At 53.4% G+C, this 25,365-nt stretch overlaps 10 protein-coding genes across 10 annotated transcripts; 4 read left to right on the top strand and 6 right to left on the bottom strand.

The window, feature by feature from the left end:
- Window positions 1-24: 24 nt before the first annotated feature.
- CC84DRAFT_1166417 (glutathione transferase omega-1) lies at window positions 25-1,481 on the top strand. Its single transcript, XM_018178958.1, has 3 exons — window positions 25-411; window positions 470-679; window positions 786-1,481. The coding sequence occupies exons 1-3, from the start codon at window positions 343-345 to the stop codon at window positions 1,317-1,319; spliced, it is 813 nt and encodes a 270-aa protein (XP_018032946.1). The 5' UTR covers window positions 25-342; the 3' UTR covers window positions 1,320-1,481.
- Window positions 1,482-1,512: 31 nt separating this feature from the next.
- On the top strand, window positions 1,513-2,013 carry CC84DRAFT_1261312 (uncharacterized protein; the record flags this gene model as incomplete). Its single annotated transcript, XM_018185055.1, has 1 exon — window positions 1,513-2,013. The coding sequence occupies one exon, from the start codon at window positions 1,513-1,515 to the stop codon at window positions 2,011-2,013; it is 501 nt and encodes a 166-aa protein (XP_018032945.1).
- Window positions 2,014-5,059: 3,046 nt separating this feature from the next.
- Window positions 5,060-6,418, top strand: CC84DRAFT_1207476 (uncharacterized protein; the record flags this gene model as incomplete). The annotated part of the gene is made up of 5 exons (XM_018182105.1): window positions 5,060-5,276; window positions 5,329-5,693; window positions 5,735-5,787; window positions 5,835-5,902; window positions 5,949-6,418. The coding sequence occupies 5 exons, from the start codon at window positions 5,060-5,062 to the stop codon at window positions 6,416-6,418; spliced, it is 1,173 nt and encodes a 390-aa protein (XP_018032944.1).
- Window positions 6,419-6,742: 324 nt separating this feature from the next.
- CC84DRAFT_1207475 (uncharacterized protein) lies at window positions 6,743-8,299 on the bottom strand (the record flags this gene model as incomplete). The annotated part of the gene is made up of 2 exons (XM_018182104.1): window positions 7,745-8,299; window positions 6,743-7,413 (listed from the first exon to the last, which is right to left on the bottom strand). The coding sequence occupies exons 1-2, from the start codon at window positions 8,151-8,153 to the stop codon at window positions 6,743-6,745; spliced, it is 1,080 nt and encodes a 359-aa protein (XP_018032943.1). The 5' UTR covers window positions 8,154-8,299.
- Window positions 8,300-8,574: 275 nt separating this feature from the next.
- CC84DRAFT_1124344 (protein disulfide-isomerase) lies at window positions 8,575-10,807 on the bottom strand. Its single transcript, XM_018175687.1, has 2 exons — window positions 10,498-10,807; window positions 8,575-10,412 (listed from the first exon to the last, which is right to left on the bottom strand). The coding sequence occupies exons 1-2, from the start codon at window positions 10,619-10,621 to the stop codon at window positions 8,899-8,901; spliced, it is 1,638 nt and encodes a 545-aa protein (XP_018032942.1). The 5' UTR covers window positions 10,622-10,807; the 3' UTR covers window positions 8,575-8,898.
- Window positions 10,808-12,344: 1,537 nt separating this feature from the next.
- CC84DRAFT_897986 (DEAD-domain-containing protein) lies at window positions 12,345-14,245 on the bottom strand. Its single transcript, XM_018187836.1, has 4 exons — window positions 14,062-14,245; window positions 13,932-14,010; window positions 13,276-13,872; window positions 12,345-13,226 (listed from the first exon to the last, which is right to left on the bottom strand). Exons 1-4 carry the CDS (start codon window positions 14,103-14,105, stop codon window positions 12,399-12,401), a joined length of 1,548 nt encoding a protein of 515 aa, XP_018032941.1. The 5' UTR covers window positions 14,106-14,245; the 3' UTR covers window positions 12,345-12,398.
- A 425-nt stretch (window positions 14,246-14,670) lies between these two features.
- Window positions 14,671-16,184, top strand: CC84DRAFT_1150497 (rhomboid-domain-containing protein). Its single transcript, XM_018176708.1, has 3 exons — window positions 14,671-14,761; window positions 14,813-15,039; window positions 15,288-16,184. Exons 2-3 carry the CDS (start codon window positions 14,907-14,909, stop codon window positions 15,956-15,958), a joined length of 804 nt encoding a protein of 267 aa, XP_018032940.1. The 5' UTR covers window positions 14,671-14,761; window positions 14,813-14,906; the 3' UTR covers window positions 15,959-16,184.
- Window positions 16,185-16,669: 485 nt separating this feature from the next.
- Window positions 16,670-18,386, bottom strand: CC84DRAFT_897957 (uncharacterized protein). The gene is made up of 2 exons (XM_018187835.1): window positions 18,344-18,386; window positions 16,670-18,200 (listed from the first exon to the last, which is right to left on the bottom strand). Exon 2 carries the CDS (start codon window positions 18,037-18,039, stop codon window positions 16,705-16,707), a length of 1,335 nt encoding a protein of 444 aa, XP_018032939.1. The 5' UTR covers window positions 18,040-18,200; window positions 18,344-18,386; the 3' UTR covers window positions 16,670-16,704.
- Window positions 18,387-19,302, bottom strand: CC84DRAFT_897956 (uncharacterized protein). Its single transcript, XM_018187834.1, has 4 exons — window positions 18,944-19,302; window positions 18,786-18,891; window positions 18,505-18,648; window positions 18,387-18,452 (listed from the first exon to the last, which is right to left on the bottom strand). The coding sequence occupies exons 1-3, from the start codon at window positions 19,175-19,177 to the stop codon at window positions 18,644-18,646; spliced, it is 345 nt and encodes a 114-aa protein (XP_018032938.1). The 5' UTR covers window positions 19,178-19,302; the 3' UTR covers window positions 18,387-18,452; window positions 18,505-18,643.
- A 1,188-nt stretch (window positions 19,303-20,490) lies between these two features.
- CC84DRAFT_1096904 (transcriptional activator spt7) lies at window positions 20,491-23,979 on the bottom strand (the record flags this gene model as incomplete). The annotated part of the gene is made up of 3 exons (XM_018174689.1): window positions 20,491-20,959; window positions 21,010-21,698; window positions 21,745-23,979. 3 exons carry the CDS (start codon window positions 23,977-23,979, stop codon window positions 20,491-20,493), a joined length of 3,393 nt encoding a protein of 1,130 aa, XP_018032937.1.
- Between the last annotated feature and the right edge of the window lie 1,386 nt (window positions 23,980-25,365).

Below are 25,365 nucleotides of genomic sequence, written 5' to 3'. Positions count from 1 at the left end.
CAGCCGTAATGCCACCTGGTGAAACTCAAACGGCAGCTTGCGGTCTTCACGTGGTTCGAGATGCTTCAGGGCTCCATGAGGCTGTACAGACGCCACTACTGCATAGCGGTCGGAAAATAGTATGAGTGGAGCTGTGGCGCGAGGGTCAATCATTCCCCCGCATACGTCACGACGTAACGCAACCTACGCGATGTCGACGTCGAAGTTATTCACTACCCCACTATCGCGTGCTCATTTCGTAAATGATGTGAGAGGCTCATGATGTTATAGTCTCCCTGAGGGCCATTTTCGCTCTTCAGCACTTCTCTCTCTCACACAATTTGAACCCACACACACACAATCATGGCCAAAGCCCATCCAGACGCAGACCTTCATCCAGAGGCTACGGGGCCAGCCGCGCGCACTGTGAAGGTAAATACAGCATCATCTGGACCCCAAGACAACAAATTGTTCTCACTAAGACCACCAGGCCCACGAGCCCGAACACTCCCTCAAGCTCTACTCGGGCTGGTTCTGCCCCTTCGTTCAACGCGTCTGGATTGCCCTCGAAGAAAAGCACATCCAGTACCAATACATTGAAGTAAACCCCTACCACAAGCCCAAGTCGCTGCTCGACCTCAACCCGCGCGGCCTAGTCCCCACATTGGAGTACGACAACAAGCCGCTGTATGAGAGCACAGTGCGTAACCCACCGAGTACACAGTCAATGTCTCTTGGCTGTGCCTTTCAGCTGAGACATGTACCATCCTGTTTCATCTCACACTGACTTTGTAATCTCATTTCAGGTGCTCGTCGAGTTCCTCGAGGAAGCGTTTCCGGATCACACGCCGCACTTACAGCCCAAGGACCCGTATCAGCGCGCGAGAACAAGGATTTGGACGGATTTTGTGACGAGTAGGATTATTCCTGGGTATCATCGGTTTTTGCAGCATCAGGGGGAGGATGGGTTGCAAGAGAAGAGGGAGGAGTTCTTGGGCTTCCTAAAGGAATTCACGAAGGAGATGGATAGCGAAGGGCCGTACTTCAACGGCAAAGAGTTCGGGGCCATCGACGTGATTCTCGCGCCTTGGGCAGTCCGGCTCTGGGTTTTCGACCACTTCAAAGGCGGACTGGGGATTCCGGAGAAGGGGAAGGGAGGAGATGACGAAACCACATGGGAACGCTGGCGCACGTGGAGTGAGGCGATCCATAAGCGGAAGAGCGTGATTGAGACACTGAGCGAGCGCGAGCACTATCTGCCTATCTACCAGCGGTATGCGGAGGATCGGGCGCAGAGCGAGCTAGCGAAGGCGACGCGCGCGGGGAGGGGCGTGCCGTGAGGGCTTGGGGGAGGTGGGTGTGGCCGAGGATTCTCGGGTAGGATGAGTATATTGCTGGGGTAAAAGCGTAAGCGTACGCTAGTTGCGAATGTGGTGGTGGGGGTTGCCGTGTGGGTATCTGAGTATATAACAGCCAGTCTTTGTAGAGCTTTCTTTCTCAATCCCTCGTTAACACCTCTCTTCTTTCGACACTATGTCTTCCACTCCGGAAACAAAACCTGATTCGGAAGTCTCGGAAAGCATCCAAGCACCAGCAGCCGCAGATACCACTATCGAAGCATACGGCTCCTGCCTCTGCCGCGCCATTATTTTTACCCTCACCGGCGCCCCCCTCAACACCGTCCTCTGCCACTGCTCAAATTGCGGTCACGCTTCCGGGGTCGGCTTCATGGCAAATTCGTTCTACGCCGCGGACCAGTTACAAATCAAATCCCAACCCTCCTCCACCCTCAAAACATACATCGACACCAACACAGATAGTGGGGCCGTGCTGCAAAGGCAATTCTGCGGCGACTGTGGGAGTCCGCTGTTCACACGGAATGAGAAGATGGAGGGATTTGTAGTGGTGTGTAGTGGGGCTTTGGAGAGGGAAATGGGGAGGGAGTGGAAGCCTGCGATGGAGCTTTGGTGTAAAGGGAGGAGAGGGTGGGTGCCAGAGATTGAGGGGACGAAAATGTTTGAGGAGATGTTTTGAACAGGGAGCGGAGAGTATCCAGCCGTGTTGCATTGCTTGATGATATCTGCTATCCAAGATGCGCCCAGTGAAATACTGACGAGGAAAGAGGATCAGTGTGAAGAAATCGAAGACACAATTCGGTCATGCGCGAGTGTCGTATTCTCCTTTACCTCCTTGAGCTCACGGGTACCCATTGGCGATGACCCAAATCCGTGATGCAAAGCTGCCACCTTGACCTTGTTCTGGGGGCCCACGATCGAGAATTACCACTAACAAGGCCTCCCTGACCGCCTCCTAAGTTAGTGTGGCAATCGCGTATGCCATGCTCATACGACCTCTGTACACGGACATTTCCACAACAAGTCGTCATGCGGGCGAGCCGGTCACAGTGCCAACGAAGAAAACGTTTATCTGATCTCCAGAAGGATAACTGTGCCTCTTCGCTTCTATCACCATACAGTTGAGTACAACATCCCTGGACTTCAGGTCCATGGATTTCTCGCAAAACACATAGGCTTCGGGCCGGCATCACATGCCATATCCATAAGTGTAGCATAGATGGTTACTTGTGATGAACGGTCAATAGAGGGGCTGCACCGGTTGAGTCAGCAAGAGATCAGCATGAAAGTTTGCGAATTCTGGTCCCTCGTAGGGTCGAAGATGTTCAGGTGGAATCTTAGCGTAGATGGTTTCGATACTTCGGTCAAGAAGAGGCTGGAATGGGGCAACGGCGCCTAATGGTGAAGTGACTGTCCCACATAATGGGCCCTGGGACGTGCTAAAGGATCGCTTGAGCTATGATTCACTCCAAGAGTACTGCTTTCGCATATCAAGAGAGTGACGAACCTGGCTAACCAGAGCGCTGGCTCTACTACAAGGGCGATCCTCTGGCACTCCGAGAACAGGATGAATCTGATTCCGGATATCAACCCCCCCGAAAAAGTTCTGATCTTTGCCGCGGAACTCTACGCAGTCGGCGAGAAGATGCTTGATGAGGCATTCTCGGATGCTGTCCTCAATAGCGCACTCACCGCCAAGAATGACCACTACAATTCGATTTCGCAAGGGCTCTTCGAGGAAGCAGCCGCTATCCTGTGTGAGGGTGCTCTCGAAGAATCAGAGGTGAACGAGTGGGTGTCCGACTACTACGAGCTGAACGGCGAGGTATTAGCGAAGGTATGGCCCCGACAAGCCCTAGTAGATATGCAGGCAGTCTTTCCGTTGGAATGGAACTGGTAAACGCACAGACTTCCAAGGTCATGGGCATGTAGGACCCAGAGTTTAGTGATCTCCCAGCCATGGTGGGCCTGCAGAGCATGGTTTGGCGAAAATCGTGGTTAAGCGCGGCGGAGTCGGGAACGGTAATGGTACCAGATACGCCGCACAAGAGACATAGTCTTCTCTCACAGTGCGAGGCTTGCGACTTCGTCTCATTTTGAAGTTGCCGTACGGGCAGTCCGTATCTGGCTCTTGGAACTTTAGTATCAGGGTTGACTAGCTCACGGTTGCCAGCTCATCAGATGGCGGATGCGGGTATTGGACACAATGGGTTCTTTGAAGTGTACTTTTCGGTCGGATCAAGTCTGAGTCTAGCGTTCCGATGCCCGAATGGTATTTCGTCTCTTCGGCTTCGAGGTTCTTTCTGGCATAGGTCACGGACAGGCTCCGTTGGGTGAATTCTAAAGTTTCAAAAGGCAGTCGCTACCTTTCCTATCAGCGGTGATGATTTCCCTTCTTCGGATGAGTGATCTCGATAAAGATCTAGGGTGTTTTGGATGACGAAGTGTAGTCGCCCTGTCATCCCTCGCGCTTTTCCCTTTTTGCTTCATGGCCTGTGCACAAGATCTCATCTCACTTCAGACGCGCTTTCCAACACGGTCTGTCTCAAATTCCCACTTTATCTTTGTTCACGCGGCCGATCCAGCCCTGTCAACTTCCGCGGGAGAGATGTGCATGACCATTGCCATGGGTCGATGTTTTGTCACTAAGCCTGGCGCGTAGAATGTACCCACGACTCAAACCAGGACAGCGCGTTACGTACCCGCGATGCGCATCTTCAGTGTGTGCAGGCCTGCAAAGTAACGGTCGCCAAGTCTATCGTCATGAGCTGGCCGGTACCTCTGTCAATGTGATGCTGTTTGGCCCACCAACAGCCCAGGCCGGTACTTCGATGTAGTGCCATGTTCGAAGTCTCGTCGACTGCATACGCGCTCACCTGCGCACATTGAATCGACCAGTGATCGAGCTCAGATGGTGGACCCAGCCCCATCAGTTCATGCAGGCTACCCGAGTACCGAGGGTCGCAGTAAACGTCTCACATTGTTCTTGGTATATCCCAGAGACCGCCCTCTATACGTGGAAGACGCCGCTTCTAGAAGACTTCTGAATCCGTGTTCTTGCTTCGATGCGACGACTACTCGATTCAGAATGACTCGAGACGGTAGAGCGTAGCCCGTAGGCCAAGCACGTCAGCCGTCAGAGATGGCTCCACTAACATACGTAGACTGGTGCAGGACGTCGAATCAGGTCAAATCAGGTCGTACGTTGCTTTATTCCTAGTCCTTCATTGGTTGCATACACGATTACAAGACTGGGCAAACCTAACTCTAAAGCTTCCACCATGTCGTACAAGAGCACGGAGAAATTGATGGGCAAGCAAGCGTACAGATGAACGCGCAAGCTTGAATATGACTAGGAGCTGTCTTTATATGGCTCCTTCAGAAGTTGATGTGATACTAGAGCAGTTACAGCACCACCGCTTCGGGGATATCCTCGCTGGGTACTGTCCGTTTCACCTTCGACGGCCCTAGTCCTCTGCGTCCCCGCGGTAGGACCCCTGCCAGCATCACATTGTCTTCCCTATCGGGAAAGCACCTCAAGCCCACGCCACACAATGCTATCAACAGCAGGATGTACCTTGCGTGAATTCCCAGGCACCCATATGTGGAGGATGACTTGCCCTCATGTCGCACATACACTCGTTTTGCTATTCCCCATACGGCTCTGGAAGCCAGACTCTGGAAGTTAATCGGACCTATAGACTCCAGTAGCCTTTTACGTTACGATGAGCGCACCGGCAGCGCAGTACTCACCACAGTATCTGAACGAGGGCCACGGTCCCACGATCATTGCGACGGCATCATTAATGATCATTCTGTGTACGGTTTTTGTCGGGCTTCGCTACTATGCGCGCTACCTCACTTCGACTCATTCCGGCGCAGAGGATGTTATTATACCATTCGCATTACTGGCAGAAGTGGGACTATGTGTTGTCGGCATTCGTAAGTAAGAAGATTTCGCTAGATCCAAAAGTGTTCGCTGAAGTTCAAATAGTCATGGTGAAGGAAGCTGGAACGGGCCGGCATCTCGCGTTCAATATTCAGAGAGATCCTGATAGCTTCACAAAGCACTTTAAAGGCATCATCGTCAACGAGTTTCTCCATCCAGCCGCTGTAGCTTTCCCGAAACTGGTCGTGGTCATCCTCTACCTTCGGGTCTTTACGAACAAGCTGGAGCGTGGGGTCGCATGGGGACTTTTCGGGGTTATCATCGCCACATTCATTTCGTTCTTCGTAGCGACTTGTGTGCAGTGTACTCCGTTCGCTTACAGCTGGGATAAATCGATACCAGGAGGACGCTGCTTCGATACTGTAGCTTTTGCTTACAGTAGCAGCGTCCCGAATATCGTGACCGATCTGGTGTAGTTTTCCTACCCATACGTACTGTGCTGGATCTGAAGATTTCAACTGTAAGAAAAACCGGCTTGATGCTGATCTTCCTAACCGGAAGCGTGTAAGGACCACAGCCGGTAATCTGTCGACGCTGCTAAATTTGCACAGCGGCATCATAGCCTCCGTCGTTCGGACAGTGGTCTTCGCCAAGACGAATATCTTGGACGATATCACCTGTAAGAGTCGCCCAACAACTACATTGTAACTCTGCTAACGGACCAGTTACGAACGTGCCATTGATCAATTGGACTATCATCGAGCCAGGATTCTACCTCCTTGCCGCCTGCGCTCTATCATTCAAGCCGCTCTTCCGCATGGTAGCTAAGGCTTTGCACCTCGGTTCGGTACTCACACACACCAAGTCAGCACTCAACAAAACCTCCTTGCACAAGACAAATCAAGCACAGCAAAAAGACATACATATGGAGACTTTCAAATCAGGTAGCAGCGGCGGTTTCACGAAGCTGAGCGACAGCGCTGATGGGGAAGGCAATGATGCTGACGGCCGAGATCGGGATCATGCTGTGTGGTTCACGAAAAGTCCCGGGCACAAGAAGGGCATGAGTGATGGCGCGCTGAGTGTCGTCGTCACACGGACCATAGAGATACAGAGCGAAGATCTGGAAAGCGGGCCACAAGTGCGAACGCGCGACCATGTACACTACAACACTAAGGTTAGCCGGGCTGAGTAGAGAAGTCGAAACATGTGTCCCATGAAACATCTGGAAGTGTGATTCTGGTTGATCCAGCTCAGCCAATACGTATCGTGGGTCAACTCAAAGTGTTGGGACCGTCTATAGTGTGAATCACAAAGCCGTTCAAGGTAGGTAGGTCATGAAAAATAGCATTCTTCGGATGCGCATAAAAAGCGCCTTCCCTTCGCTGCCTCTGCTGGTCCTTTCATCACGGCTTCCACATGCTCCAAGTCATACCAGGCCACACTACCAAAGCCAACTTCTCAAACATCGCACTTCGGCACGCAGCTACGCGTAAAGCCCAATACATCGAGCCCTAAATTAACACATAAACTCTCTGAAATCTTGGAAATGACGACCATCTCCGTAACCCTCGCCCTCCTCATGGGAACTTTTACCTTCGCCTTGCCCATCTTCCGCTCCAACCCCACCACCTCCAACGCGACCAAATTTACCACACTCTTCGACACAAACATCTTCACATCTACAGCATCCGCCGACTCCGTCCTCACCACGCCGACCCCGTTTCAAGCGGAAGATACCGCCTTGACGGAAGCAAACGAGGCAATCGCCTCCAAAGACGCAGTCACTTCCACCGGCGTCAAGCCCACAACACTCTTCAACGCGCACATCTTTGGCGTGGAGAAAGAAGCGGAGCCGAAACCTACGCCGGCGCTCAACGCGCCCAGCAAACCCACTGCCTCCATGGCAGTGTACTACGGCGCGTCCCACTACGCCCCCCAAGACTACACGGAGGGTGGCGTGGTGAAGAGGAGATGCGAGTCCTTTGATGAAAAGCAACTTGCGTGGATTGGGAGCCACTCTGAGCTTGCGAGCGTGCTGGAGCAGTGTGAGAATGGGGAGTTGTATAAGCTGCCGAATCCGGAGGATGAGCATGTGGGTGGGTGCAACAAGTGGAGTATTGGGTGCTAGAGGCACTCCTGGGGTAACTTGAGAGGTGTCCGGTGGATCAGGTATTGGGTGTTGTATTTCTGTTTTATGGTAGAGCATGGTTGAGCTCGGACAGCTTCACGGATCAGCCCGATGCGAGCAGCACTAGTCAGGACAATGAGGCAATGTCTGCAGCATAGTGTTGGGCTGGTAGCGAAACGCGGCACCCATATTCTGTCCTTGTAGAATGCAACGTTAGACTTCAAAGCAGCACCGTAAGCTCTCCCCACAACGCCCCTCTCCCTCAATCCCATCCACCCCCTCCACCCCATCACCCCAAAATCACTCCCCCTTCCTCCCATGTACTCACCCACGAAACCCCAAAAATCGCCAAATCAAGCACCAACCACGCCATGCCCGTGCTCCACCCACCCACCACCCTCCCCACCAACACGCACGCATAAGCACCCACACACCCCATCAAAAACCCATCGAACCACTTCCGCCCAAAGCTCCTCCCAAATAGCACCCTCTCGCCTTTCATGCTCACAATCAGGTGCAGATTCCACGCCACGAAGAAGAAAAATAGGATGCTGGCGAGCAGATAGGGCATGTCGAGGGGAGACGTGGGCAAACTGGAGGTAAAGACAAGGTAGGCGGCTTTCAGCGCTTGGACGAGGATGAAGGAGAGGCGGCGCGCTTTTTCGCTGCGGGAGGGGATAGTGAGGTCGTACGAGGAGGCCATGGTGGACCAGGGGAGGCGAAAGTTGGGGCATTGGCGGGAGAAGGGGTGGTGTGGTTGCGCGGGCGCGTCGTAGTTGTTGATTGTGACAATGACCATTGTTGCGGGGTTTGGGCTAGGTGTGTGATGCGGCGTGGAGATGTGGTGTGTTTGGGCGCTGAGAGGATCTCAGATAGACTCTGGCGGTACGAGGCTGAGGCTTGGGGCTCGCCACGAAAACTTGCAACTTAGCCTTTTAATAGAAATGCTAAGGAATGAAATATCGCAAGAGTTTAATGCGAAATCCCTCGCTGTTAGATGCTGGCGGCCGTCCACGCCTAGAAGGAACTTCCGGCCCCCAGTGCAGCACGCCTGAGCCTTTGCAACCGCTGCGCCACATCCTCATCGTGCTAAATGAGGACCGTTCAACCTCGGAGGCGCCAAGCATTGCTGCAGTTGTACAAGGCAGCGAGGCGGTGCTGTTGATGTAATGCAAAGCGTCAGAAGCAAGGTAGGTGGATGAGAACAACTAACCATGAATCTCTGGGGAGTTCTTCAGGGTAGCTATCAAGTCAGGTACTGGACCGCAAAATTCGAAAGACACATAGATGAACACACAAACCCAAAACTCCATTAACTATCTGTTCGCCAGCCTACCCATTGATGGCCCAAAGACGCATCCAAGAAAGAGAAAATGCCATATCATTCAGTTCATAGAAAAAGCCTCTGTATCATGTCGCTTTTATCTCATGGTCTCCATCCGTTCCATTCATTCCATGCACATGATCCAACCCATCCCACTCAATGATACAGGGCGGCAGAACGCAGAGAGAAAAAAGAGGGAGATCAGATCGGGTATCCTAATTTACAACTCGTCGTGCACCTCAGATGCCGCAGACTTAGCGCTCTCGGTCGCCTCCGATGCAGCGCTCTTGACGCTCTCGGTGACGCCCTCAGCCTTGTCGGCGACGGTCTCGGCAGCGTCCTTGGCGGCATCAGTCGCAGCCTCAGCGGCGTCGGCGGCCTTCTCTGACGCGGCGGCGGCCTGCTCGGGGATCTCCTCGGGGATCTCCTCGGCGGCCTCCTTGACGGCCTCGATGGCAACCTTGACCTTGTGGGTACCGTTCTCCTCGATGAAGGCAGCGAGGTCCTCGACGGTGCGAGCGCCAGAGTAGTCGATGGGGGAGTCCTTCTTGCCGGCGGGGAAGAGCTTGATGGTGGGGAAGCCCTGGATCTCATCGGGAACGTCATTGGCGGTGGCGTCGACCTTGGCGACGGTGACGAGCTTCTGGAGCTCGGGGGAGGAGTAGAGGGCACCAAGCTCCTCGTACTTGGGAGCAAGAGCCTTGCAGTGACCGCACCAGGGAGCGTAGAACTCGAGGAGGACGTCCTTTTCGTTGTCGATGACGAGCTTCTCGTACTCGTGGGCGACGACAACGGTTACGGGGCCGTCGTTAGTCTCGGGAATGGGTTCAGACTTGATGGAAGGCTGGATCTTGTCGTTGATGAAGTCCTCGACGAATGAGCCAACGTCCTTCTCGGTGATGGACTTGGTCTGGTCGTACGGGTACTTCTGGTTCTTGTCCGTTTTCTGGATGGCGAAGGCGGGCCACTTGCCGACCTCGAGGTTCAGGTTGCCAGCGTGTTGGCCGAAAGCCTGGGCATCGATGGTAGCGAAGTTGATCTTGCCCTTGTACTTCTCAGCAAGGGGCTTGAGCTCCTTGGCGAGGGTGTCGCGCTCCTTCTGATCCACGCCGAAGATGTAGGCGAGGGGAATGCCAGCGGCCATGTAGCCGGAGTAGGTCTCGGGGCCGACCTCGCCGACCAGAGGGGTCGACGCAACCTTGATGAAAGACTCAATGGCCTCCTTCTCGAACGCCTCGGTGTGGGTGTCCTTGCCCTCGTCGAAGGACTTGTAGAGCACAAGGGCGGGCTGCTTGACGCCCTCAGCCTTTGCGAGCTCGGCGTCGTTAGTGGCACCGAAGAGGTAGTTGTCGCGGAGACCGTTGGCGACGGAGGTGAAGGTCTCGTTGGAGGCCTTGTCGTCGGCAGCGAAGTAGGCGACGAGGACAACCTTGTCGGCGGTCTTGAACTCGTCGATGGAGTCCTTGGTGACATCGGAGACAGCAGGCAGGGACTGCTTGGTCATGTAGGAGACGATGGCATCGGCCTTGCGCTGGCCGGTGTAGGGAACAATGTTGTCCTCGCCACGGAAGACCTTGAGGGTGGGGTAGCCCTCAACGCCGTACTTCTTGCAGAGCTCCTGCTCCTCTGTGCAGTCGACCTTGGCAAGCGGGATATTCTTCTCCTTGAGCGTCGTCGCCGCCGACTCGTACTCGGGCGCAAGCGCCTTGCAGTGGCCGCACCAGGGCGCGAAGACTGCGGGGAAGTTAGTATGCAATTGGAAGGTGTGTCTCGGTGCTGGACAGGGTAAAGTACCCTCCCAAGCTGCGAGCAGACTTACACTCAATCAGAGAGAGGTCGTGTTCCTCGACGAAGCCCTGGAGGGTGTCCTCCTTGAGCTCGTGGACATCGGAAGCCAGACCCAGCGAGGCCAGGACGGCAGTGAGGACAATGCTGTAACGCATGATACCTGCTATGAAAACTGAAGTCTAAAGAAAAGAAGGGTCGAGTTTAGCTACAACTCTGCAGGTGGGTGGAGAGAATTCCTGGCAGAGCGGCGGGCGGGTTTTTATGCGTATCGTTTCGTGGCGCGAAAGACCACAGTGTCTACTTCCACTGGGCTGAGCTCGGATGCAGGCCGCGGGCCCTGCCAAGACCCCTCCACACCGTGGCTGCGGGCCTTCACCTGCAATGGTAATTCTTCTGTACCCCGGATCGGAACACGTAGAGCACCCGCAGCTCTATTCCACCGTGCAGACGGATCCTACGAGCCCGCGTGGCCGCCGCCGCAGTCACATCTCCCCTTCACCTGTACGCCGCGCCTACTCGAAGCTCGCCATGCGTATTGCCTAACGCGGATAGCACCGCACTGACCCCTGCACACCTCAGACCTCCACATGTGTCCCCGACCAGCATTATTAATATATCCAGAGTACGAGCCACGGACTTCCAGCCCCAGGCCAGGTGTTCTCTCAGTCTGTCACTCGCACGTTATGCACCGGCGATCTCTCTTGTCGCTTTGCCCCGCTTCCACTAATCATGTGTGGCGAAGCTGATAGCCTCCTAGATCTGGCACGATGCTCGAAGCAGCCCGGCTCTAGCGCGTTAGCTTTCCTTTCTCACTCCCGTTATCGTACGCACGTGGATTCCCCCCATATAGCACATGACGTAGGTTGGGTTTACACAGGGAAACAGTCACAGCGGTGTTGACAGATGCATCTAAGGTAGATGATTGGCATTGAGAGCTACGGACGACAGACAGTCACGCCTGCCACGAGACCGGCAGTAAAACCGCCCTTCCAAATGCCCACAGCCCCAACCACGCCTTAAAGGGTTTGAATGTTTTCTGATGAATACGATTTTGTGTTTTCTTTCTACCAGGCTGCTGGCCGCGGTCACCCTGTCGTGCTTCTGTCGGAATCTTCAACAGTGTAGAAGCGATAGTGAGGTAACCGCAGGTGAGCGCCCAGACTGATCCGGTCCCAAAACCACGTGGGCAAAAGAGATGACCAACAATAAAAAGAGCCGAAGAGTAGCGCTCCGGGTCGCAGTCCAGAGAGGAGGGAGAGGAACTGCAGGAAATCTGATGCGTGCTGGCTTGCGCCAGCATTCGGCGAAAGAGAGAGACGCGTGATGACAAAAAGCTGATGAAAGCCAGAGGCTATCTTCGGGTTGGCGGACGCGATGAGACAGATGATGGTGTGGAGAGAGAGAGTCGTAGGAGTCCGACGTGGCTAGACGTGGCTAGCATGGTGTTCCGATGCTGGACGGCCATTAAAGTGCAAAGAGAATCGTCGGTGCCTCTATCGTGAAGGGACTTTTGACAATTACCCACCAGCGAGGATGCTGTAGAGAGTGAGAAAAAACATTGCATAGCCTGGACTCTCCGCCAAGACCGCAAATGGACACCAAAGAAGACTGGCTCAACAGCCGCAGAAGAGAAACCACCCAAGATCCAGGAACAGACCCAAGGTATATAATACAAATGACCGGCCCGAAATCGCAGACTCCAGTACGCGCCGGTGATTCGATCCGATGTCCGAAGATGACTTCAGGTTTCCCGCATCGATTCGTCGACAGCCGCTCATATAGTCGTGAGAAAGGAAAAACAACGAGCAAAAATGTGCACCCATAACGCAAACCGGCTCCTGAGCAAAGAGAAATCGTGACAGAAGAAATGACTAAACATCAACGAGAACTGCTCAGACAACCTACAACCCCCCTCATCGCCGTGCACCGTCCTTACGCGGGACCGGCGGGCTGGGGACGAGCGTTACGCTGCGGGTTGTGGCCGTTCTGGTTATTCTGACGAGGCTGCTGGCTCTGGTTCTGCTGCTGCTGGTTCGGAAGTCCGCGACCGCCGCCGCCACGAGGCTGGCCCTGAAATTGACCGCCACCACGGTTACCACGGTAGTTGCCGCGCCCATTCTGATTGCTGCGGGCGACATTGCCGTCTTGTTCCTGGCCTTGCCCATTGTGCTGAGAGTTCGAGATGGGGCGAGGAATTGTCTCGGGGGTCTCGTAGACATACAGCTTCTTCTCAATAACCGAGGGAATCGGCTGGATCTCAGTGCCCAACTCCTGCTCAATGCGGTACAGGTTAAAGCGGTCCTCCCAGTTGATCAAGTTGATGGCGAGACCCAAGTGTCCAAAACGCCCAGAACGACCAATGCGATGCAAGTACGTTTCGGCGTTCTTCGGGAAATCAAAGTTGATGACAACGTTGACAGCCTGGATATCGATACCTCGGGTAAGCAAATCAGAGCAGACTAGGTTACGGCAGACACCATTGCGGAAGTCATGGAAGACGCGGTTACGGTTGTGCTGAAGCATACGGGCGTGAGAATAGAAGCAGGAATATCCAAGCTCGGTGATCTTCTTGGCGAGCAACTCAACACGGTTGGTTGAGTTGCAGAAGATGATGGACTGGTTGATTTGCAATTTGTTGAATAGCGTGTTCAGGCAGTGGACCTTCTGTTTCTCTTCGACGAAAGCGTAGTATTGAGTGATACCGCGCAGGGTGAGTTCGTCCATAAGATTGATCTCGTACGGGGAGTTCATATGTTTGTCCTAAACAGTAAGCAAGGGGCGCCTATATGCGATTTATGCGGGCGCATACCTTGAAGCTCTTAACGACGATAGGGAATGTAGCGCTGAAGAGCATGACCTGCCTGTCCTTGGGGTGGAAACCAAGCAGCTGTTCTATAACTGGGGTGAACTCGGGGGACAGAAGCTTGTCAGCCTCGTCCATAACAAAGGTTTGGCAAGCGGACAGGTCGGCGACGCCTTTTCCTGCCAGGTCCAAAATCCTACCGGGTGTACCAACAATGATGTGAACAGGCTCAGACAACCGGATGATGTCGTCCTTTAGGCCAGTACCACCAGTCGAGACCATGACATTGATGCCAAGGTGCTTTCCCAGCATCTTGCATACCTGCGAGGTCTGTAGGGCCAATTCTCGGGTGGGGACGAGGATGAGAGCCTGCGTCTTGGGGTTCTTCGGGTTCACGCGCTCGAGGGTAGGTATAACGAAAGCAGCTGTCTTTCCGGTGCCGTTCTTCGCTCGCGCAAGTATATCTCGGCCGGTGAGGGCAACGGGGATGGTCTCTTCTTGGATGGGTGAGGGCTTCTCGAACCCCGCTTCGAATATACCCATCATCAGCTCGCGCTTAATGAAGAAATCCTCAAACTCGAGGCCTTTTGTTGCGGTGACATCCTAGTGAAGCGCGTAAGCTCAAGCTCGCCGACCTGTCGCGCACTCAGCGCCGCGCATACCTCTGTCTGCACTCGTGTGTCTTTGGAGGGTATCTTCAGCCCATCTTTCCAGTTTGCGCCTGCTGAAGACGATTGTTCGCTGTTCAGCGCGTTAGCATGTCATGAACCCCATGGGGAGGCATCGACTGACTTGAGCGACGTCGCCGCGAGTTGGTTGGTGATTTGGTCAGCCATTGGGAGAGAGGCCGCCGGCTGCGGTGCTGTTCGACACACAGTCGATGTGGTGAGAGTAGTGGGCAGCTATATGCGGTCGACTTTGCGACGGCAGCGAGGGTGATGTGCGCGGGTACAATAGGCTATGTGGGGTGCCCAGGCGGGATCCGGATCGCGTTTGCGCAGTAGGCACGATGGCAGCAACGCCGGAGAGAGAAGCGAGGGCGGTGCGGTGTGTGTGTGTTCCAGAGCGCCTGAGAATGGCGGCGACTCCTTGTGTATACCAGGCCTCGTGGTGGGGCTCAGTCGCTTGCTGTCGAGCTGGACGTCACGGGCAAGGTGAGCGTCGGCGGGGTGCAGTTCGCTGTGAGAGCAGCGCGCAGTAGACTATGGCCTGCAGAGTGAAGTGTGTCAGCGAGAAGGTTCAGGTGGCCGCAAAACGTATGTGGGGGGTAGTAAGAGAAGAAGCACGGCGTGCGTGTGGTGTTGGTGGAGACCAGAGGAAGGCTCAAGAAAAGGGCCCGAGCGACGATCCGTGCGGCCGGGTAGCGGGTAGCTGATTGGACGCAGAGTTGACGTGAACGCCAACTTCACACTGTTGCCGCGTCTGATCGCGCGTTATCGAAGCGCGAGTGTGTATAGTTGTGCCTTGGTGAAAAGGAACCGGTAGAATCGCTGTAAGATATCACGTCCTCCCGCGTGAGAGAGACGAACTGATGCATGGATAGCCCCAATTACACAACCGCGGAGCATCAAGGCACGTGCTTTCGTGCTCTATATTGCGAGCAAATAGCCATTGACAGGTGTGCCGACACAAACATCATGTCTCTCTTCCAGCGCCTTACGCGGACGCTTCGTCCTACGTCCTTCGGCGCCATATCCACCTTGCGCGCCACCAGATCAGCTCGCTCGCCAGAGCTAGGCTCCAACTTCTTCGGAAATGCTACACGTCTGGGTAAGTAATCAATTCAACTTTCTGTGTTGATGAATATTCCTTGTTCTCATTCATATCGTTTTCGGTCAAGGACGCATTGGATGGTTGCAAGAGCCAGACAAACGCGCCACTTGTAGCAACAGCATGACATCCCACTGCGCTCCAATTGCAACATATAATCCCATTATGTTTCAACTTCAAGACTGCATTCCACTACACATCGATTCTGCCCGTCCCTCCATCCTCTAGCATCCCACTGACCACCCTAGGCCTCCGTCACCGCACTTACAAGGCCTACAATGCCCCAGAAGACCACACCACCTCCAACATGCGCCTCATCTACGCCTTCATGGGCCTCAACGGCGCCATCTTCGCCTATGCAACCTACGTCCAAGAGCAGGCCAAGCAGGGCTACACCCCGGCCTTCATCCACTTCCTCCAAAACTGCACCCTGTCCCCCACCGGCTTCTTCAAAGAGGGCCGCTACTGGACCACCATCACCTCGGTCTTTTCGCATATGAACATCATGCACATCGCGGGCAACATGTTGTCCTTCTTCTTCATGGGCCAGATGCTCGCGACCACGCCGGGCTTCACGCCGGGCAAGATCGCCGTTCTAGTCATTGGGAGTGGCCTGGCGGGAAGCATCGGTTGGCTTTACACGACGATGAAGAACCGGAACTATCAAAAGCGTGCGCTGGGATTCTCAGGCAGTGTGATGGGCGTCGGGACGGTAGCGGCGTTCTTGTATCCCAAGGCGCAGTTTGCGATTTATGGTATTGTCCCAGTGCCGTTGTGGGCGCTAATTGCGGGGTATGCGGTGTACGATGGGTATTATTTGGATGATTCGAATAGTAAGGTGGGACATGCGGGGCATTTGGGGGGTTTGGCCTTTGGGATCGTGTATTACTTTGCTAGGGTGAGAGGATTGAGGATTTGAGGGGTGGAGAGGAAACTGCGGGGTGGTGTGGATAGACTTCAGATACTTAGGAGGTTGGTCGGGTGCCTATGTGCTGTAAGATAGCAAGAGCTTTGCTTTCCCATGTCGCAAGCTGTCTTTTTGAGTCGACCGCGTTGTCGCCGGCTACGCTGCGCATGAGCAATAACTTCACAAAGCATACGAAGATTCTGACGAGATACAGGTCCGTAGGTGGTTGTCTACCGATACAAATATGCTTGACCAATTACATTTTCAGAAACCTGTATCGGCGTTGAATATCCTCTTTGATGGATTCTATTATGTCACTAACTTCCGCAATCATCTAGGGCTCGAGGAGACGCTTGACGAACATCCGCAAGGGATAGAAAGTTGCACAATTGAACATCTGCTATATTTCGGATAAGATCTCCTAGGGAAGGTTCAAGAAGTCCATGTGGTTTAGGATCTGTCCCCAACTGCCATTTTCTCTCAATAAAACATCTTGTCAGTACCATCGTCTTCGCCGCGAAGCCCAGAATATCAGATACACATGCGTTCCTCTATGTGGCCATCTCCATCCTACAATGCACACCCCATACCAGAGGCCGAATGGACTTATATACCGCCTAGCCACAATGCCATACAAATGCCGCCCTCTCGCCATATGCGCCGAGGCGATGCGACGCCAACAAATATAGCATATCATAAAACGTAACAGAAACCGGGAAACCTCCTCCTTCTACGTATCCCATTGCATGTGTGACAATTCAAGCAGCCTCCAGCGGCGGACTAGGCCGTTGAACAACTTCGGCTTCCTCAGCAGCAGCAGCTGGTTTGGGCGCTTCTATGCCGGGAGGACCAGACAGCATGACCGCTTTGCCGCTGTCGTCCAGAGCCTGCAGTTCAGACGCGAGGCTGCGTCGGGTTGAGGTTTTTTCTGAGATGACTTCTGGCTCACTGTCGGAGTCCCCGTCTGAGCCGGAGAGCGAGATGACCTCGGACTTTTCAGGTGTCTTTCTTCGGAGTGGCGATGAGGCGCTCAAATTGATGAGATTGGCTCGTGGAGAGTTGGTGGGCGTTGTGGACTCTTGGACTGGGTTCCTTTCTTCGTGCTCGGGATTGCTGTTCTTGTCTCCATTGGTCGTTGTGGGCGCTACTTTATCTGCTGCTGCCAACGTCTTTTTGGGTGCTGGGGCTGGTCTCGCAGGAGACACCGCTTGGGAGAATTTCCCTGCCAAACCGGGGTCCTCGGTCGTTGTCTTCTCTTTCCTAGGCTTCAGTGCAGAGCTTTGATCAGACTTTCTGGGCCGGCCTCTCTTCTTGGGTGTTCTCTGCGCGGGGCTTGCGGACTCAATTGACTGGGTCTTCTGAGGCTCTGTCTTAATTTCCGACTCTTTGTGCTCCTCCGGGGCAGTGTCGAAATCATCTCTTACAAACTCCTCGGACAGATGTGATATCTTCCGTGGCTTGCGTGGCCTCTTGCCAGGGTTTGGCGTTGGGCTCTGCGTGACTGGCTCAAATTTCTTGTTCACCTTAGCTTCTTGTCGCTGTTGCTTTGCAGGCACTGAGCTCGTAGACGCTGGGCTTGCAGGCTCCTCAGACGGATCTTCGGCCGTTTGAGTGGACTTTCTTCGCCCGATTGTTCGCGTCGGTTGGCTTGATTTGACCTTGACTGGTGATTTGTAGTCCTGGTCCTCATCATCCGAAGTTTTCTTCCAGGCTCGGCCTTTGCCCTTGTAATGTGCCTTTCTCGGAGGCCGCAGCTCTTCGGGATCAAGCATTAATTCATCGCCATCATAGTTGTCCTCTGATATCGCGACGTCTTCCTGTGCCAGTCTCTCCTCTTGAACTTCAGGAAATGAAACCTGAGCCAGGCCGGTGAGCCTAAGTTTCTGTTTGGGTTTGGGCGGTGAGGGCTGTGTTTCAGGCTCGACTTCTGGCTCTGCTACTAAATCATCAAAAACCTGTGCGTTGTGGAAATATGGCCGTTGTTGGGCGGGCGTGCGGGTGCGCAGTCCTCGCCTCGAGGATGAGCCGGGGCCGTCGGGTGAAGCGGCAGCATTGTTTGGCGTGGTCATGGCATCAACAGGCACGTCACCCATTTCACCATCATCTTTTGATATGACTGCTTGCGACTGAGACAACGTTAGAACAGAAACTCAGTCGGATGAGACATTCCGTACAAGTGATTTCTTTTTTGGTTTCCTTCCAGGCTTTCCTTTAGGTGTCTCGGAAGTCGCCGCTGCGACCGGAGCAGGTTGGTCTGGATATCGGTCAGCTTGTCTTGATTGTGCAAACGATAATAGAAGCTGATGATGGTGCAACGGGTGATGATAGGTGGTCGTGTGCGATTGAGAAAAGTGACGGTGTGGGGTGGGGCACAAGCAATCTCAAAGTGCAACATACCACAAGTACCGGGCACACTAGGCTCGTTGGCAGTCGATGCACTGGCGATAGTTCTATTCATTATCATGGGATCCTCATCCTCATCTTCGGGCGAGATGATTTCTGCGGACTGGTGACATGTGTTAGTGCTGTGGTCGCAAATCCATGTCGGCGCAACCTACCAAATACTGCTTCTTCTTCCGCCCACCCGACTTCCGTCGCCCGTTAGTAGGACTGCCTGGTACATTCGCTACAGAAGACGGAGCTTCGATAGCGGGACTGGGTTCCTCGACGTCACTGACGTCTGACACGACAATGTCTTCAGACTATTGAAAGTTAGCTGAGCCCAAACAATCACAGACAGGAACCATTACAAGATAAGCCTTTTTGGGTTTCCTCTTGCGCTTCGCGGCAGCTGCCGCATCCTCTGATTTTGAACGCGCGACAGATGGTGAGGATTTACCGGGACCGCGTTTACTCTGACCGTTCTTTATTACCAACTTCTTCGGCTGTTCCTTTGGTGGAGCACGCGCAGTGAACGCAGGTGCCTCCGCGTCAGATTCTTCGTCCTATTGTCATCAGACATTTCTTATCCAAGGAAATCGCGACGATAAGTCTTACGCTCGATGAGTCTTCTTCCCACACATCCAGGGTCGTATACCACAAAAACGGGCCAAGTACGTGCTCTGATTGTGACCACTCTTCGTAGCTCAACGCATTAGGTGCTGCATCACGCTTGTATATAGCGTACTCAGCATTTCCGTAGACAGTCAGCCATGCATCTAGGGTCTGAAAACGAGGGCGTGAGCCGTCGTAGGTGGCGCGCTTGACAGGTGCCTGTGTTGCCGGCGCCATTGTGTTGCGTTGAAAGTCGTGATGCAAAGAGAATAGAACGTGGATTGACCAAATGCAATGACAGGCAAATTGCAGCCGATAGATAAGGGCGAAATTATTTTGAGGAATGGCAACACTTCGTTGTTGCAGGCTGGCCGCTGCGCGTCCTCAAGTGTGGCGCGCACAGTTGATGGTGGAAGTAAAAGGAAGTGTGAGGTGAAGTGACAGAAGGTCCAAATCGAGAAGAGATGAACCGTGGTCTCGTCGCACGGTTAGCTAAGACCCAAAAATGCCGACAAGAACAAAAGGAACCGACACGCGACAGATACTAAGCCCACACGATGGCGCGGGATGGAAACAGCAAACGCTATTAAGTGATTGGAGGTGTAAGAGGAATGGAAGATCGGGCGCAAAGAATCCGGGCGCTAGACATCACTGATAATTTCAGCTCGGCTATCAGAGTCAGGGCATATCAAGAACGTGGCCACGCAGCATTGAGCAAGTCTGATCAAGACTCTTGAGTACCTATCGTAGCGGATAAATCGTAGCTGAAGTGATGAACAATTTAGCTCTCCAGGACGTCATAGGCCACTTGTTGGTCGCTTTTGCAATGTCGTTTTGCGTGCCTGCACCATAAAGATGAGCCACGAAACCAATTTGCCGCTACATGAACACGAGTAGCTTGAACTAAATTACGAAGCGGAGTCTTCAGAACGATATCGATGCTTCGTCCTATGCTTGACATGCTGAACTCAATATCTTCTTTCACTAATTTGCACTGAAATTACACAAGGGAAGACGAGTACTTGCATCAAATCTGTGATCAAGTCGATATTGACAAAACTATACCTAGTCCGACGGCTCCACCTCTGTGGTCTTGACGATTTATATACAGAATTACGAAGCCAATCTTGCATGCTAACTCCCCTTTGCCGCGCCCAGACGGATCGTACCGCAAAATGCCCCAGGGACGAAAGGGTATACAACCTCAGACGATTCCGACCAACCCAGACAGAAACCGGTCCAAGTCTCCAAAGCGAGCCTGACCTAAAAAACGCCGAAATACAGATGCTCGTCGAGCCCGTTTGTCTGACAGATCCATTTGGTCCATCGGGTATCAGACAGTATAAGAGGAGGTTGTAGGGATATTAAAATCAGGCATCCGAGGGAGTGGTAGAACCGAAAGCCCGCGGGCAGTTCCTCTTACGACAAGTTTAACAATGAAATAATCGAACAGTAAATGCGACGCCCTATGCACTAGTCTAGTGCTCTATACTCGAATCGAAATGAGAAGTGCACTGCGCGATGGCAACGGCAGTGGATGCGGTGTAAACTTAAGCCGCGAGGATGCTTTCGGGGCTTATCATCCCCACAGCACTGCCATCATCTTTCTCGGGCTCGGCGACGTTCTGGTTCTCTTTTTGGGGCATCTCAAGCTTGAGTTTGCCCACAGGCTTCCCGAGTCCTTTCATGAAGCTGCCGTTTGCGGAAGAACCGTGATCGTTACCGCCAGTTTCGTCTTTTTCTTCATCCAACTTTCGCTTTTTCCGTGCCATCTGTTGTTGTTCTCTCAATGGACGCTTACGAGGACTAGAGATCTTTCCGGTTGGGGGAAGGCGAGGCTTGGGGAAGCGCTGCTTAGGTGGCAAGTCCTCGTCCTCGACAAGTGACTGATTGTCGTTCTGGCGTAACTTATTGAGAAACCAGGAACGCATGAGGCCAATCTCGTTGGTGACGTTTTGTACGCTGACAGGTTCGAACTTGGCGGGCTCTTCCATGAGAGTACCAGTGGTGGCAACATTGCTGGAGAGATGTTAGCTATCTTGCTGATAAGTGTGAGTGTGCAGGCATACTTGGTGTTCTGGGACTGGTATGCCTTGTGCATCCTATTCTGCAACAAGTGTAATGGGACGCTGAACGCCACTCCAAATTCTTTGTCCAAGCCAAGCTCCTTGAAGCCGAAGAAGTCTTCACCAATGTCTTCTGCGAAGTCTCCACCAACGAATTGTTCGCTACCATCGTTGAAAGCACCAGACCCATCAGCTCCAGCGTTGTCGAGAGCGGGCCGGAGAAGCTCAGCGTAGTAAGAGCGCATTCGATCATGCATGCCAGAAAGCTTGGACCCAAGTCGTTCAACATCCTCCTTAACATATGTCTCCAAGCTCTCCAAATCAACACCGTTCACTTGCAAGGAGTGCAGAATTGCTTCCTCTTGAGTAAACCGGGGGACCCATGTTGTGGGTGTACCGGTCGCATCAGGTACTGTTACATCGGACTTCATCTTTGGCATTTCTCGATAGAGTCCAAGGCTTGCAACAAGCTTCTGGAAGAAGTCCCCGGCTATGTCAGTGATCGCATCCAAAGCCGACGGCTGAAATTCTTCAAACCCAGCATGGTAGAAGATTTTGCCAACACTTCGTTGCAAGGCTGCGCGACAAACGTATGGTGCCATGACTGGCCCATCCTCCGACACAACCACAGGTTCGATATCAGCCTCGATGAAAGGCTGAGGATCGTACTTCTGGAACTGGTTCTGGTACATCTACGGCGGTCAGCAGATTGTCTAGCAATGTAGGAGATCCTCGTACCTGAGATTGTAGCTGCATTTGTTTGACGATCCCGATTTTGGCACAAATCTTTCTCGTCTCCTGCATCTGTCGCAAATTGGATTCCATCTTCTTAACCAAAGCGCTGTCCGGTGCAGTGAACTGTCCGCTGGGAACAAGGCGCATGTATTCTTCATGTTGTTGGATGACGTGTCCCTGAGAGTCTTCGATCCATTGCAGGCGTCTGTCCAGGTCTGGGATTGTACAAACAGGATCGTAGTAATCTGGAACCTGACGTTCCTCCTCTCCTGCGATGCCCTCGGCCAGACTTTGGCTAGTGGTAGTTTGCAGGCCATCTTTGACGTCCGCTAATGAAGCCGATGCACCTGAGGTACCCTCCTCGATAGCCTGTTTACGATGGCGTGCCCATCTTCTCATGCCCGCTTTGCTACGCAATATTGCAGGCTCATCTGGCTGCAGCTGATCATCCCGAAACAGTCGGTGCCGTTCGGCTGCAATAGTGGCTCTGTCCTTCTTGGTGACCTGCTTCCAAGTTTTGTACTCAAGATCATCCAGGTCAGCATCCTCTTCCGTGAAGCCGCTGACCGAAGCACCCGTCCCATCGGGCTCAGAGACATCTGCCTGGCTGCCGTGAGCACCGCTGCGGAGCAAACCGTTGGGTCCGATGGGGGTCAAGGTTCCAGGTGGTGGGGTCGAGAAACCATTCACACTTCCCTCCATCTCTGAGTCTGCGCGCAGGAACTCGTTCTTCAAATTGGACACGGTGTGGTTCAAGGTAGGTACTGCTGGTTTACTTTCCTGGTCCGGTGTGCCCTCCAGACCAGCTGGAGGTGCTTTTCTTGCTGCATTGCCACCTTTCCCGCCCTTGCTCGGTGCTTTGCGTCCACGAGATGCCATAATCGGCTCCTCGTCCTCGCTATCATCAGCACCATCTGCGTCGGCGTCTCCGTTGCGCATCCTGCGCTCCTCAGCCTCGACCTCTGCGCGATCGCGGACTGTTATGTCGGGAATCAGTGGCACAAGCTTTTCAGTCTCTTTCCGCATGTAGAGAGCTTTCTTGCGGAGAGGATGGTCCGAAGCGGAGTTGTACTTCAAGCAGTTCGCCCAGATAAGCATGAGGTCGTCTACAAACTCCTTCTTTGACTTATAAGCCAGCTGCTTGAGCTTCTTCATCATGGTCCCGATGTCCATCGGTTGTTTGATCACATTGTAGTAGTCGGGCGCTTCTCTCTTGTTCACGCGCTGCAGGAAAGGGTTGGCGTGTTCGCCCGCTTTGAGCTCCATAATGACCTTTTCCATACTCTCATACAGCTCTTCCTGTCCAACACGGTCTTCATTGGCCCACTTGCTGCGATTCTTGCGAACTTCGCTAATCAAGCTCCGTAACTGGGTGTCGCTCGCTTTGACTTTGTCTCTTTCTGCGTCTATACGCGCAATGAGATGCTTCAAGGTGAGACTGGATGCTCCCAAGTTGGTTGTGCTCAGTGTTCCCTGTTGTGGAACGGTGCTTGCGCCTGGTGCGGGCGTGGCTGCAGACTGGCCTGACATCTCCGTCTCAACTTGCCGGTCAAGCTCATCGAGTTTCTGTTGTTCCAGCATGGCATCCCTGTCGCTCTCGAGTGTGTAAAACATGGTGTGAAAGCTGCGCTTGGCCGCTTCCTCATCGGCCTCCTTGTCTTGCTGCAGCTTCTTGCGCACATCATCGGCTGATTTGGGTTGCTCGGCGCTCGGAGTGCCGATGCACTCGATGCCCAGTTTGCTCGACAGCGAGGATATCCGAAGGCTTGGCGCGTCGATAGGAGGGCGACCGATGCCGTTCGGGGCGCTCTTTGCAAGGAGCGGCGAGGTGCGGGTGTCATCTTCTTCGTCGGCGTCATCATCGTCACCGTAGTCATCTTCGTCAATTGTCCGGGCGGCTTTCTTGGGTGTCGCGGTCGGGCGCGCATCATGTGCTGCGGCCACATCCATCGCAGGCTGGTCAGCTGTTTGCGCGGCCTCTCCATCATCTCCATCATGTAGATGATCGCCCCCCAGTAGAGCGGTGATGCGCGCCTCGGTGCGCAGATAGTTCTCCCGCCAGCGCGCGACACGGGGGTCATCCTCGGCCGCAGTCTCCAGCCCCTCCGCCAGATTGTTATTGTGGGAACCGTTGGACATGGCCTCATCGCTCATCGAGGCATTGGGCGTACGCAGGCGGAGCGCGTTTGGTAGGGGGCGTGCATAGTTCTGGCGGTCGCGCGAGGAAAGTAGAGACATGAGGCCGGGTTGGCTGTGGGGAGGCTTGGCACGAGCAATCAGGATGGCCGCGACCTCCGCTCTGCGACCTCGTACAGATGTCGCGGCGAGGTAAAAGCAAGCATGGAAGAAGCTCGGCGATGTGTGAGATGGGTACCGATGGCTTTATGATGGAAAATGACGGTGGGCGTTGGCCTGAAGGGCCGCGGTGTCTGTCGTCGTTGTTGCGGAGCAGGTGCGGGTGGAGGAGGTGCTCCTGCTTCGTTCGAATTAGGTTACGGCCTACTCCCAAATGGGCGGCGGGCGCCCCAAGCCTAGCGCCATTCTCGCTACCCCAATATCAACAGCTTCACCGCGCCTTACATATTGTCTTTCGCTCTGTTCTAAAGGCTCATGTTCCGCATACGTATTTCCCCAATCGTTTCACTAACAATCCGCTTATACCAAATTGACCCGACCTTGTCTCCATGTTGGGCTCTTGCGACGCGATCAAGGACACCTGCCATAGCCTTAAAAACATACCATAAGAGGTTCGTTTTAGCATACAAAGTGCAGGCTGAAGGGACAGGATAGTGCGCTTCTCTCACAGGCATTTCTTTAGCATTATACTCAACGCATTATATTAATCTCGTCTGACGGTCCTTCTAAGATTCTAATGTACCTGGCGTTATCGAGGTGACTACTGTACCTAAGACTAACGCACAGAACGATTGGTATAAGCTGGCTGTTATCTGCAATACTTCTCTTTTATACTAAGGATCGAACCCTGAGGCAAAGGGCTACAAATATCACATATGCCCCGTGTCAGGGTTGTTTTAGTTGTACATTGTGAGGCACTTTAGAGATTTTGGTAGCATTTAAGCAGACTTGACCAACTTGAACTCAAATCTACGTCCTATTCTTTCACTGACTTTACGACACTAGGCAATCGACCACCTAGATGTATACAGATGATTTACCATCAGATACAAAGCGTGCTTAAGCTTCAACAGTCTTGAACACATACCTGCCGCTGAGTAGCGGCAAGTGCACCTACCGCTCCATGGCGCACAGTGTTCGACACAAAAGATAGGAACACAGGCGCGCACGTCATCCTATATCAACTAAGTCTATTATTGTATAATAAGTTAGCATAGAGGTTTACAACAAGGTTGCCTTATGCATTCCTATCTTGTACTGTCGGCCACCATGGTGCGATTACAGAATCATTGCCACGTGCGCGAATCTATCTCTTTCTTCTGTCATGACACACAAAGCTGCCCTCAGACGCCCGCGCGCTGGACGGAGATGCCTGAAACAAGTGGCTTGTCTTTTGTTTGCTTGCAGGAGCATCCCACGCCGCTTCCACATACCGTGGGAACTCTGGCGCGTATAAAAATTACCCTCAGACACCTCCAAGACGAGACT

The sequence above is a fragment of the Paraphaeosphaeria sporulosa genome (genome assembly GCF_001642045.1).
Source record: "Paraphaeosphaeria sporulosa strain AP3s5-JAC2a unplaced genomic scaffold CC84scaffold_8, whole genome shotgun sequence".
In the NCBI taxonomy this organism is placed as follows: Eukaryota; Fungi; Ascomycota; class Dothideomycetes; order Pleosporales; family Didymosphaeriaceae; genus Paraphaeosphaeria; species Paraphaeosphaeria sporulosa.
The sequence above is the reverse complement of the archived record's forward strand: the minus strand, read 5'-3'. Positions and strand labels throughout refer to the sequence as shown.

Excerpts from the sequence above, each read along its gene's own strand:
- CC84DRAFT_1166417 (XM_018178958.1), top strand. The coding sequence starts at position 343 with ATGGCCAAAGCCCATCCAGACGCAGACCTTCATCCAGAGGCTACGGGG. Across the intron at positions 412-469 it reads CAGCCGCGCGCACTGTGAAG|GCCCACGAGCCCGAACACTC; the intron begins GTAAATACAGCA and ends TAAGACCACCAG. Across the intron at positions 680-785 it reads AGCCGCTGTATGAGAGCACA|GTGCTCGTCGAGTTCCTCGA; the intron begins GTGCGTAACCCA and ends ATCTCATTTCAG.
- CC84DRAFT_1124344 (XM_018175687.1), bottom strand. The coding sequence starts at position 10,621 with ATGCGTTACAGCATTGTCCTCACTGCCGTCCTGGCCTCGCTGGGTCTG. Across the intron at positions 10,413-10,497 it reads CGACCTCTCTCTGATTGAGT|TCTTCGCGCCCTGGTGCGGC; the intron begins GTAAGTCTGCTC and ends ACTTCCCCGCAG.
- CC84DRAFT_897986 (XM_018187836.1), bottom strand. The coding sequence starts at position 14,105 with ATGGCTGACCAAATCACCAACCAACTCGCGGCGACGTCGCTCAA. Across the intron at positions 14,011-14,061 it reads CTCGCGGCGACGTCGCTCAA|CGAACAATCGTCTTCAGCAG; the intron begins GTCAGTCGATGC and ends CGCGCTGAACAG. Across the intron at positions 13,873-13,931 it reads ACACACGAGTGCAGACAGAG|GATGTCACCGCAACAAAAGG; the intron begins GTATGCGCGGCG and ends GCGCTTCACTAG.
- CC84DRAFT_1150497 (XM_018176708.1), top strand. The coding sequence starts at position 14,907 with ATGTCTCTCTTCCAGCGCCTTACGCGGACGCTTCGTCCTACGTCCTTC. Across the intron at positions 15,040-15,287 it reads CGGAAATGCTACACGTCTGG|GCCTCCGTCACCGCACTTAC; the intron begins GTAAGTAATCAA and ends TGACCACCCTAG.
- CC84DRAFT_897957 (XM_018187835.1), bottom strand. The coding sequence starts at position 18,039 with ATGGGTGACGTGCCTGTTGATGCCATGACCACGCCAAACAATGCTGCC.
- CC84DRAFT_897956 (XM_018187834.1), bottom strand. The coding sequence starts at position 19,177 with ATGGCGCCGGCAACACAGGCACCTGTCAAGCGCGCCACCTACGACGGC. Across the intron at positions 18,892-18,943 it reads GGGAAGAAGACTCATCGAGC|GACGAAGAATCTGACGCGGA; the intron begins GTAAGACTTATC and ends TGATGACAATAG.